The sequence below is a fragment of the Ranitomeya imitator genome, chromosome 1 (assembly GCF_032444005.1).
Source record: "Ranitomeya imitator isolate aRanImi1 chromosome 1, aRanImi1.pri, whole genome shotgun sequence".
NCBI classification, from domain to species: Eukaryota; Metazoa; Chordata; class Amphibia; order Anura; family Dendrobatidae; genus Ranitomeya; species Ranitomeya imitator.
The window spans coordinates 716,455,249-716,468,011 of NC_091282.1; the positions used below are offsets into that span (position 1 = coordinate 716,455,249).

The 12,763-nt window shown below is 46.0% G+C and overlaps 1 protein-coding gene across 3 annotated transcripts in view; it reads left to right on the plus strand.

The window, feature by feature from the left end:
* Positions 1-12,763, plus strand: part of FMN1 (formin 1) — a 429,179-nt gene that overhangs the window by 392,527 nt on the left and 23,889 nt on the right. For all 3 annotated transcript variants that reach the window (XM_069732424.1, XM_069732432.1, XM_069732428.1), the window contains one exon: positions 9,834-9,926. In XM_069732424.1, the coding sequence (XP_069588525.1) occupies positions 9,834-9,926 (93 nt within the window). The remainder of the gene's footprint in view (positions 1-9,833; positions 9,927-12,763) is intronic.

Consider the following 12,763-nt stretch of genomic DNA (forward strand, 5'->3'; position numbering starts at 1 on the left):
TCATTTTATTCTATTATTTTTTTTTCCTAAAGTCTCCCTTAAAAAAAAAAAAAAAAAATCAAATCAGTGGGAGATTAATATTTACATTTGTGCTTCAGTGACAGTCCTGCGTGTGTGGCATCTCTCTCATTTGTTGCCACCAACAACAGAGTGTGTAACATTGTGCCTGATTTTCGTTGTGGTCTCACTCACCTGTAAAGGGGTAGCTAAATCATACTGAAGTTATAGCTCACCGTGTAATTTGTGTGACAGCAACAAATACCGTTAGTTTGTTTACGTTTTTAAAACAATGAGGAAGTATGGTGGAAGAGGTCGTGGCCGGGGGCGTTCATTGTCAGCTGGTAATGAGGGTAGTGGTGGAGCATCAGCTGGTCGTGGGAAAAAAAATATTGCACCTAAGTCTGGAGCTGTGGAGCCAGGTTCGTCGTCTGGCTACACAAGGCCTCGAACGCTTCCTTTTCTGGGAGTAGGAAAACCGCTTTTAAAGCCGGAGCAGCAAGAGCAAGTTTTGGCTTATCTTGCTGACTCAGCCTCTAGCTCTTTTGCCTCCTCTCGTGAAACTGGTAAATGTCAAAGCAGCGCGTCGTTAGTGGATGTTCACGGTCAGGGACAAGTCGCTTCCTTGTCCTCTTCAGCAAAAACAACAACAGAGAAGAATGCAGCAGGCGACACAACGGGTTACTCCATGGAGCTCTTTACACATACCGTCCCTGGCTTAGAAAGTGAAGCAGTTAACAGTCCATGCCCATTACAAGTTGAATCTGACATGGAGTGCACTGATGCACAGCCACAGCCAGACTACTATGCTGGTCCTTTGACTCAGACCACAACATTGCCCTCGCAGGGTGCTGATCAAGAATCAGACCCTGATGAGACTATGTTGCCCCATCACGAACGCTATACCACCGACCGACACGGTGACACAGACGAAGTTGCACACGAGCTACAAGAAGAGGTAATAGATGACCCAGTTCTTGACCCCGATTGGCAGCCATTGGGGGAACAGGGTGCAGGCGGCAGCAGTTCTGAAGCGGAGGAGGAGGGGCCGCAGCAGGCATCAACATCGCAACAGGTTCCATCTGCCGGGCCCGTATCTTGCCCAAAACGCGTGGCAAAGCCAAAACCTGTTGGAGGACAGCGTGGCCATCCGGTTAAAGCTCAGTCTGCAATGCCTGAAAAGGTATCCGATGCTAGAAAGAGTGCAGTCTGGCATTTTTTTAAACAACATCCAATTGATCAGCGCAAAGTCATCTGTCAAAAATGTTCAACTACCTTAAGCAGAGGACAGAATCTGAAGTCTCAATACAAGTTGCATGCATAGACATTTAACCACCATGCATTTGCAAGCCTGGACTAACTACCAAACGTCCCTTAAGGTTGTAGCACCCTCGGCCAATGAAGCTAGTCAGCAACGCAACATCCCTTCCGGCAGTGTAGGGCCACCATTTTCCGCACCACCTGCAGTATCTGTGCAGGTTTCTTTGCCAGGCCAAAGCAGTCAGGGTCAGGGAATCACCAGTTTCGTAGTAGGAAACACTGCATCTAGGGCACCGGTGGCAACAATACCATCTCCCACCGTCTCTCAGTCTGCCATGTCCACCGGCACCCCCGCTAGTTCCACGATCTCCAGCTCTCCAGTCCAGCTCACCCTACATGAGACTATGGTTAGAAAAAAGAAGTACTTAGCCTCGCATCCGCGTACACAGGGTTTGAACGCACACATAGCTAGACTAATCTCGTTAGAGATGATGCCCTACCGGTTAGTTGAAAGCGAAGCTTTCAAAGCCCTGATGGACTACGCTGTACCACGCTACGAGCTACCCAGTCGACACTTTTTTTCCAGAAAAGCCATCCCAGCCCTCCACCAGCATGTTAAAGAGCGCATCGTCCATGCACTCAGGCAATCTGTGAGCACAAAGGTGCACCTGACAACAGATGCATGGACCAGTAGGCATGGCCAGGGACGTTACGTGTCCATCACGGCACACTGGGTAAATGTGGTGGATGCAGGGTCCATAGGGGACAGCAAGTTTGGGACAGTTCTGCCTAGCCCACGGTCTAGGAAACAATTGGCTGTAGCCGTTCGCACCCCCTCCTCCTCCTCTTCGTCCTCCTGCAGAAGCGAGAGCTCGTCCACAGACCGCAGTCGCACAACCACTCCATCCGCAGCTGCCACTGTTGCACACCAGGTCTCCCATTATGGGGCAGCTACTGGCAAACGTCAGCAGGCTGTATTGGCTATGAAGTGTTTGGGCGACAACAGACACACCGCGGAAGTTCTGTCCGAGTTCTTGCAGAAAGAAACGCAGTCGTGGCTGGGCACTGTAGATCTTGAGGCAGGCAAGGTAGTGAGTGATAACGGAAGGAATTTCATGGCTGCCATCTCCCTTTCCCAACTGAAACACATTCCTTGCCTGGCTCACACCTTAAACCTGGTGGTGCAGTGCTTCCTGAAAAGTTATTCGGGGTTATCCGACCTGCTCCTCAAAGTGCGTGGACTTTGCTCACATATCCGCCGTTCGCCCGTACACTCCAGCCGTATGCAGACCTATCAGCGTTCTTTGAACCTTCCCCAGCATCGCCTAATCATAGACGTTGCAACAAGGTGGAACTCAACACTGCACATGCTTCAGAGACTGTGTGAACAGAGGCGGGCTGTTATGTTTTTGTGGGAGGATGCACATACACGGGCAGGCAGTAGGATGGCAGACATGGAATTGTCAGGTGTGCAGTGGTCGAAGATTCAAGACATGTGTCAAGTCCTTCAGTGTTTTGAGGAATGCACACGGCTGGTTAGTGCAGACAACGCCATAATAAGCATGAGCATCCCCCTAATGCGTCTGCTGATGCAAAGTTTGACACACATAAAGGATCAGGCGTCTGCAGCTGAGGAAGAGGAAAGCCTTGATGACAGTCAGCCATTGTCTGGCCAGGGCAGTGTACAGGACGAGGTAGTGGGCGAAGAGGAGGAGGAGGACGAGGAGGATGATGGGGATGATTATATTTTTAATGAGGAAGCTTTTCCGGGGCCACTGGAAATTGGTGGCGCGGCAAGGCCGGGTTCTGGTTTTTTGAGGGACACAAGTGACGTGGATTTGCCTGAAACTGCCCCTCAACCAAGCACAACCGCAGATTTGAGAACTGGAACTTTGGCCCACATGGCGGATTATGCCTTACGTATCCTCAAAAGGGACACACGCATAACTAAAATGATGAATGATGACTATTACTGGTTGGCCTGCCTCCTTGATCCTCGCTATAAAGGCAAATTGCAAAATATAATGCCACATGAGAACTTGGAACTAATATTAGCAACCAAACAATCAACTCTTGTTGACCGTTTGCTTCTGGCATTCCCTGCACACAGCGCCCGTGATCGTTCTCACACGAGCTGCAGGGGCCAGCAGACCAGAGGAGTTAGAGGGGCAGAAATCAGAAGTGGCGTTGGCCAGAGGGGTTTTCTGACCAGGTTGTGGAGTGATTTTGCTATGACCGCAGACAGGACAGGCACTGCAGCATCAATTCAAAGTGACAGGAGACAACATTTGTCCAGTATGGTTACAAACTATTTTTCATCCCTTATCGATGTTCTCCCTCAACCGTCATTCCCATTTGATTACTGGGCATCAAAATTAGACACCTGGCCAGAATTGGCAGAATATGCATTGCAGGAGCTTGCTTGCCCGGCAGCTAGTGTCCTATCAGAAAGAGTATTCAGTGCTGCAGGTTCAATACTAACAGAAAAAAGGACTCGTCTGGCTACCCAAAATGTAGATGATCTAACCTTCATTAAAATGAACCACAACTGGATTTCGAAATCTTTTGCCCCACCTTGCCCGGCTGACACCTAGCTTTCCTATGAAAAGGTCTTGCCTGTGGACTATTCTGAATGCCTTTTCCAATCTCGTAATTTTCTGCACCTGATTGTCCAGCATACGACATGTTTACACCTCACTAAATGGCCAAACTCCCCACACGGGGCCGTGGTATCGACACTTGGCGACAGCACCCGTGAGAGTGCAGTTTGTCTGAAGAGGTGGGTGAGCCCGCTTTTGGTCGACGGCACTGCCACTGGGTCCCTCCTAGTACAATAAAGTGTCTTTGACGGTGGTGGTGCGCACCCAACGTCAGACACACCGTTGTAATATGAGGGGCCCTGGGCCTGTACCGCCCGCCACAAGACAGTTTCCCCCCACCCCAGCTCAAACAGTGCTCTACCACTTGCAAAATTATCTCACAGCTCCACCAATGTTTAGTCTATGCGCTGACATCCTTCAATGCCTGCCACTGACAATACCATTGTATTGACATTTTTGTTATGTTAGGCCTTCGATGCCTGTCTGTGGTCACTCCTTCCACTAGGCCTCCACTGACCACACCACTGCTGCCCGTGTACCCCTGTAACCAATTTAAAATTGCCTACAGCCATGTGTTATTATTTTAGGCCTTCGATGCCTGTCTGCGGTCACTCCTTCCACTAGGCCTCCACTGACCACACCACTGCTGCCCGTGTACCCCTGGAACCAATTTAAAATTGCCTACAGCCATGTGTTATTATTTTAGGCCTTCGATGCCTGTCTGCGGTCACTCCTTCCACTAGGCCTCCACTGACCACACCACTGCTGCCCGTGTACCCCTGGAACCAATTTAAAATTGCCTACAGCCATGTGTTATTATTTTAGGCCTTTGATGCCTGTCTGCGGTGACTCCTTCTACTAGGCCTCCACTGACCACACCACTGCTGCCCGTGTACCCCTGGAACCAATTTAAAATTGCCTACAGCCATGTGTTATTATTTTAGGCCTTCGATGCCTGTCTGCGGTCACTCCTTCCACTAGGCCTCCACTGACCACACCACTGCTGCCCGTGTACCCCTGGAACCAATTTAAAATTGCCTACAGCCATGTGTTATTATTTTAGGCCTTCGATGCCTGTCTGCGGTCACTCCTTCCACTAGGCCTCCACTGACCACACCACTGCTGCCCGTGTACCCCTGGAACCAACATCAGAAAATATAAAAATAAGTATGTTGCTTATAAAAAAGAAAATACTGGAGAGATATCAAATGCAGACATTTTAACATTAAAAACAAACACATACAACAAAAATCTGGTACAGTACTAAAAATGGCCACCAGCTACAATAACTTTCTCCTGCAAGTAGTTAACTGAAAGGTTTTTTCAATTTTAAACACAGATATGGCATCCACCGAGTGTTGTCCTGTCGCGTCTTCTTTATATTATTGCCAAGAAGATGCAAAACAATGAAAATAATAAAATCATTATTTACCAAAAAAATAGAATAAGTCAAAACCACATTGCAAATAAACATTCATTACAAATAAAGAAGCAGGGCGCGTCCGAGGGTGAGTATATACCTAATAAGAATATAATCACCCTCGGACGCGCCCTGCTTCTTTCCGACAGCCTTCCTTCCTAAGAATCAGCCCTTCCGTGGTGTAGAGAGAGGGTTTGTTACACTCCAAGGTGTTCCCCAGGTTACCTTTCCTGAGCTTCGATCTTCCGGCTCTCGTTTAGTAGTTGTTGGAAACTACGCTGCATTAGGCCTACAAATTGGGTATGGGGTGTAGAGATGGTGTGTTCCACTGTAGAGAGATGGTGTGTTCCACTCCAAGGTGTTCCCCAGGTTTCCTCTCCATTGCTTCGCTCTTCATGCTCTCGTTTAGTAGTTGTTGGAAACTACGCTGCATTAGGCCTACAAATTGGGTATGGGGTGTAGAGAGATGGTGTGTTACACTCCAAGGTGTTCCCCAGGTTTCCTCTCCATTGCTTCGATCTTCCGGCTCTCGTTTAGTAGTTGTCGGAAACTACGCTGCATTAGGCCTACAAATTGGGTATGGGGTGTAGAGAGATGGTGTGTTACACTCCAAGGTGTTCCCCAGGTTTCCTCTCCATTGCTTCGATCTTCCGGCTCTCGTTTAGTAGTTGTTGGAAACTACGCTGCATTAGGCCTACAAATTGGGTATGGGGTGTAGAGAGATGGTGTGTTCCACTCCAAGGTGTTCCCCAGGTTTCCTCTCCATTGCTTCGATCTTCCGGCTCTCGTTTAGTAGTTGTTGGAAACTACGCTGCATTAGGCCTACAAATTGGGTATGGGGTGTAGAGAGATGGTGTGTTACACTCCAAGGTGTTCCCCAGGTTTCCTCTCCATTGCTTCGATCTTCCGGCTCTCGTTTAGTAGTTGTTGGAAACTACGCTGCATTAGGCCTACAAATTGGGTATGGGGTGTAGAGAGATGGTGTGTTCCTCTCCAAGGTGTTCCCCAGGTTGCCTTTCCTGAGCTTCGATCTTCCGGCTCTCGTTTAGTAGTTGTTGGAAACTACGCTGCATTAGGCCTACAAATTGGGTATGGGGTGTAGAGAGATGGTGTGTTCCACTGTAGAGAGATGGTGTGTTCCACTCCAAGGTGTTCCCCAGGTTTCCTCGCCAATGCTTCGATCATCATGCTCTCGTTTAGTAGTTGTTGGAAACTACGCTGCATTAGGCCTACAAATTGGGTATGGGGTGTAGAGAGATGGTGTGTTCCACTCCAAGGTGTTCCCCAGGTTTCCTCTCCATTGCTTCGATCTTCCGGCTCTCGTTTAGTAGTTGTTGGAAACTACGCTGCATTAGGCCTACAAATTGGGTATGGGATGTAGAGAGATGGTGTGTTACACTCCAAGGTGTTCCCCAGGTTTCCTCTCCATTGCTTCGATCTTCCGGCTCTCGTTTAGTAGTTGTTGGAAACTACGCTGCATTAGGCCTACAAATTGGGTATGGGATGTAGAGAGATGGTGTGTTACACTCCAAGGTGTTCCCCAGGTTTCCTCTCCATTGCTTCGATCTTCCGGCTCTCGTTTAGTAGTTGTTGGAAACTACGCTGCATTGGGCCTACAAATTGGGTATGGGGTGTAGAGAGATGGTGTGTTCCACTCCAAGGTGTTCTCCAGGTTGCCTTTCCTGAGCTTCGATCTTCCGGCTCTCGTTTAGTAGTTGTTGGAAACTACGCTGCATTAGGCCTACAAATTGGGTATGGGGTGTAGAGAGATGGTGTGTTACACTCCAAGGTGTTCCCCAGGTTTCCTCTCCATTGCTTCGATCTTCCGGCTCTCGTTTAGTAGTTGTTGGAAACTACGCTGCATTAGGCCTACAAATTGGGTATGGGGTGTAGAGAGATGGTGTGTTCCTCTCCAAGGTGTTCCCCAGGTTGCCTTTCCTGAGCTTCGATCTTCCGGCTCTCGTTTAGTAGTTGTTGGAAACTACGCTGCATTAGGCCTACAAATTGGGTATGGGGTGTAGAGAGATGGTGTGTTCCACTGTAGAGAGATGGTGTGTTCCACTCCAAGGTGTTCCCCAGGTTTCCTCGCCAATGCTTCGATCATCATGCTCTCGTTTAGTAGTTGTTGGAAACTACGCTGCATTAGGCCTACAAATTGGGTATGGGGTGTAGAGAGATGGTGTGTTCCACTCCAAGGTGTTCCCCAGGTTTCCTCTCCATTGCTTCGATCTTCCGGCTCTCGTTTAGTAGTTGTTGGAAACTACGCTGCATTAGGCCTACAAATTGGGTATGGGATGTAGAGAGATGGTGTGTTACACTCCAAGGTGTTCCCCAGGTTTCCTCTCCATTGCTTCGATCTTCCGGCTCTCGTTTAGTAGTTGTTGGAAACTACGCTGCATTAGGCCTACAAATTGGGTATGGGATGTAGAGAGATGGTGTGTTACACTCCAAGGTGTTCCCCAGGTTTCCTCTCCATTGCTTCGATCTTCCGGCTCTCGTTTAGTAGTTGTTGGAAACTACGCTGCATTGGGCCTACAAATTGGGTATGGGGTGTAGAGAGATGGTGTGTTCCACTCCAAGGTGTTCTCCAGGTTGCCTTTCCTGAGCTTCGATCTTCCGGCTCTCGTTTAGTAGTTGTTGGAAACTACGCTGCATTAGGCCTACAAATTGGGTATGGGGTGTAGAGAGATGGTGTGTTCCACTGTAGAGAGATGGTGTGTTCCACCCCAAGGTGTTCCCCAGGTTTCCTCGCCAATGCTTCGATCATCATGCTCTCGTTTAGTAGTTGTTGGAAACTGCGCTGCATTAGGCCTACAAATTGGGTATGGGGTGTAGAGAGATGGTGTGTTCCACTCCAAGGTGTTCCCCAGGTTTCCTCGCCAATGCTTCGATCATCATGCTCTCGTTTAGTAGTTGTTGGAAACTACGCTGCATTAGGCCTACAAATTGCGTATGGGGTGTAGAGAGATGGTGTGTTCCACTCCAAGGTGTTCTCCAGGTTGCCTTTCCTGAACTTCTATCTTCAGGCTCTCATTAAATTGTGGTTAAACGGAACAACTGCATTTGGCGTACTGGTTGGTTTGGGGCCTACTATCGGTGTCTGCCGCTCCTTGCTGTTCTCCTGGTTTCCTGTCCTGAAATTCCGTTTTCAGGCGCTCGTTAAGTAGTTGTTAATGTTAGACTGCATTTGGCCTACTAGTTGGGTTGGGGCCTACTATCGGTGTCTGCCACTCCTTGCTGTTCTCCTCCACTGAACAAAGCTGTGCCGCCTGTTTACTACTGTTGCCAATTTTGAACTGCATTTCGACTACTTACTGATTTGGGCCTACTCTGTGTCAGCCTCTCATTCCAGTTGTCCTCCACTGCAATGCCCCCTGATTAGTCCTGTGTTACCAATTTTGAACTGCATTTAGCCCACTTTATTCTTTGGGCCTATATCTGTGTTTCCTCCTCATCCTGCCCATTGCCCAGCCAGTGATAGATGAGTCTGCTGGTACATTGACCCATAACGCAACATTTCCCGTGCACGCTACACTGCAAGATTGTGACCCTGCTGAAAGTCAGGTCCCCCTTCCCGCATACCATACCACCTTACACGGGGACAAACAGGAAGGTGCAGATGAAAGTGCAGGTTCCTTCATCAGGTGGGGGGAGGAATACTAGTTGGCGACGTCACTGGCACAGGGCCTCTCATGGTACGCAAAAGTGTTGCTGCCGGTGGGAGGCGCCCCCGCCGTGCAAACACACCGCTGTACTTTGAGGGGCCCTGTGCCAGTGCCAATGCCAACGAGTGGGCCCCCCTGCTTGCTCAGGTTCACAGCACTTGCAAAGTTGAAATACTTACCTCTCCCTGCTCCACTGCCGTGACGTGGTCCAGATTTCCTGGGCCCACTAATTACTTGAACCAGCCCTACCCACCACAACTTTAGCCAAATGACCCCCAATTTCAAATGCCTTCCAATTATTATAAGGTAAATTACGCTTGACAAGCTTCATTAAGAAGAATGGATGGTTTTGACATTAAAATGGGCACTCTAGGTGTTTTACTGGCCCCTACTCACTGCCGACTATGCTGCCCCATTGACTTGCATTGGGTTTCGTGTTTCGGTCGATCCCGACTTTACGTCATAATCGGCCGATTTCACTCGACCCGACTTTTGAGATAGTCGGGTTACGCGAAACCCGGCTCGACTCTAAAAAGGTCAAGGTCGCTCAACTCTACTCGCAGGTAAATTGACAAGAGCGGCAAGTTTGAGATCTACACATGTGTGCAAATGTCTGTTTCAAGTGAGTGAGAGCCCACTCACTGGTACATTTTAATAAGATTGCAGTAAAAAAGTTGCTTTTTGTTTTCTGGTTTGGGATCTGCAGCTTGTCAATTTAGGCTGCCCAATATTGGTGAGGATTTTACCCTCAGCAGTGCAAAGGGTGAAGTTTGAGGCTCCTCCACACCTTCTTTGCAATGATATCAGCAGAGGCACTTGGGAACCTACCCCTCGACCAATAACTAATTTTGCTTTTCAAGTCATTTTTTTTCATGATTTTTCTTATTGCAGTATCTGAGAAACAATCCAATGCAGTGATGAGAGATTCCCCAGAGGATCATCTCCAGCCCTTTAAGGACAGAATGACAGAATTTATACAGAAAGGTAACCATCTTTATTCCCTATATATCAATATATAGTTGTTTTTTTTATATAGTAGCATTGTATTCTTCACTGCTAGAGGCAGTAAACCTAGTGACAAATCAGGAAAACAAATGGAAAAACAATGTTGCCGTATAGGAACGCTCATTTCACAATAATTAAGTCCAAACAGGCTGAAGTTCACCCGATGAACAAATTATATGCACATTCGTAAGGTGAAATTATCTTTTTGTTTGCCCGAAGGATCATTGTTGTTTACAATGCATCATCCTGTGTAAGCAGGCCTTGCTCTATCAAGACCAATGGCAGCCTGTACGAAGTGAGCGATCTATTACTGATCAGAGCGGTCAGCTAATGTAAACGGACCTTTTGACCTGAAATATGTTTAACTCTAAAGAGAGATCACTGTAAAGAGAGATCACTGTGGGTGCGGAGTTCATAATGAGTTGAAGCTGATTTAGTTTGTTAAACGTTATAGCAGTGAGTAATAATTGATAATAATCACGACATGAAATAAATTCAAGAAATAGTGGTAATATTGCAAGACTGACATTTTCATCTATGTACATGATGGTGAAATCAGAAGTCCAGACTACTGTGATTCATGTACGCCAAAAAATGTCTGAATTTCATGTGTGTTTTGGATCTGATTTTCATAAAAATTTGGTGTTTCAATGTGACCAGCTGTGATTTTCACCTATGAAAATAATAAATTGCAAAACTTCTATCCATTGCAATGTTATTCACAGACAGAACACAGATTGCAGACTGATGATCGATATGCTTTTCCAATTAAAACCAGACAAGTCTTTGTTTTTTTTGTATTCTCTCAAGTACACAGTCGACAAAAAAAAAAACAAACAAACCGCACCATAGATTCCAATAGGTAGATATTCTATAAGTGATACACTGACATCTGAAAAAGGTTTTTTGAGGCATGAAGGAAAAGACGTTCGTTATACTTAGATTTCTTTTTAACACTAGGACTACTGGACTCGTGAACCCTGACTAGAACTACTGCAAATAAGTAGTCAAAATGACTATACCAGTAGTCCTAGTGTTAATCCATTGTCTCAGGATTTAGAGGATGCTGCTTCATCAGATGATCAAACTACAGATTTACTAAATCCAAATTTTTTAAGACTTAAATTTTTTTTATGACTTTTCAAAGTATAAATGTTTAGGTTCCTAACTGTAGTCTATATGAAACTCAACTTAAAACCAGACACAACTAAGAATGAGATTACTATATAAAAAGCGCTTGCTGAGCTACTTGTCCATGCTCAAGGTCACAATGGTCTTTGAAGTTGTGATCTTTTTCTCTTGTGTTCCCTTACATGCCTGAATACTACGAATAGCTTCTTATTTTCTTTCTCTCTTATGATTCTAATACCTAAGTTCTGTTTTGCCTTCCAAAATCTCCTGCATGGCATGCCCACTCTAGTGATTGCTAGTCCACTGCCTCCCTGAGCCTTTACAGACTTCTAATTCATCTCGTTCCTCTTCTGAGGTTATTTAATTTTAAGATCATATTGTTCCAACATGTTCTGGCAGTGTTGCAACTTTCACATAAATAGCATTTGAAGTGTGCTGTGTGAAGGAGATCTTCTTCGACAGATGGCATGCAAGTGGAGAAGACCCTGATCTTTACAATTGTGAAACATGCAGATCATGCTCAGGCACCTTGTAATAGTTTTGTTGGAAGTGCAAGTTACTTAAGAACCTGCTTACGTAGTTCCAGGTCTTGTTCAACAACTAGTCTGTCAGAGAACGGCATGTTATGTGGAGTTTTTATCATTCTTGTCAGAAAATAGACCATTTTCTGGATTGATAAAGTTTGATTTAGAACTCACCAGGCACCATGGTGCTAGCTCATGCCATCACAAACTTTGCCCACCATCTCTAGCTGGTTTGCCTCAGAACATCACACAACAGAAGAGAAGAGTGGTTATGAAGAAACAGTTCTTGATTTGGAGGCACACGCAACATGTCTGCATTGCTTGGACTGGTGGAAACTTTTTAAAGGGAACCTGTAAAGAATAATTTATATCTCAAGCTAATAATAAGTTTGTACAGGTTCTTTGAGAATGATTAGATCTGTACCTTGGTTGCATAAATCAGTTTTGGCGTTTCTCAGTTATCCAGTGCTGAAATCTTATCCAAATGAACCACAAGTGCTTAGTAATGGGATGTTGCACCTGCAGCTCTGCTACTCTTCTTCCTACTCCCCGCCTGCCTCCTGTATCAAACATACAAGTCACTTTTGTTTTCAGTAACCTTCCTTCCCTAACGGAGTTCTCTTGAAAGCTCCTTTCATGCCAGGGACGTTGCAAGTGCAGTAGGTTCTCGTTTCGTCACTAGACCCATTAAATCATTTTGCCCATGTGCTACCCATGACACAACAGGCACTTTCAAGATATTTTGGTCAGGGAATACAGGTCACTGAAACAAACGAACAAGTTTGGCACTGGATATGACATCAACTGAGTTCCTGCATGGTGGAGCAACTGGTCAAGTTAGCATTTGCTCCCAAGAGCTCCCTCTGGTCGTAAAGGAACAAATGAAACAGAAAGGATTGTTAAAATTAAACCACTTCAATTAATAACTTTTGTCACAATCTAGAACTAAGAAGCAAGGAAATTATGGAGTATAACAAAGTGTTATGTTTTGTTTTTGACAACTTTATAATAGCAGCTTTATAACGGATTAAGTCTTAGAAATTGAGCATGAATTAGTTGCCAGTTTTTGGGCAAAGACAACAATTTACTATCAATTTCTAATTATTTAAAAGCAGCTGCCTATGTTTGTAACATGGCCACATTGTGTTTTTACATATATTT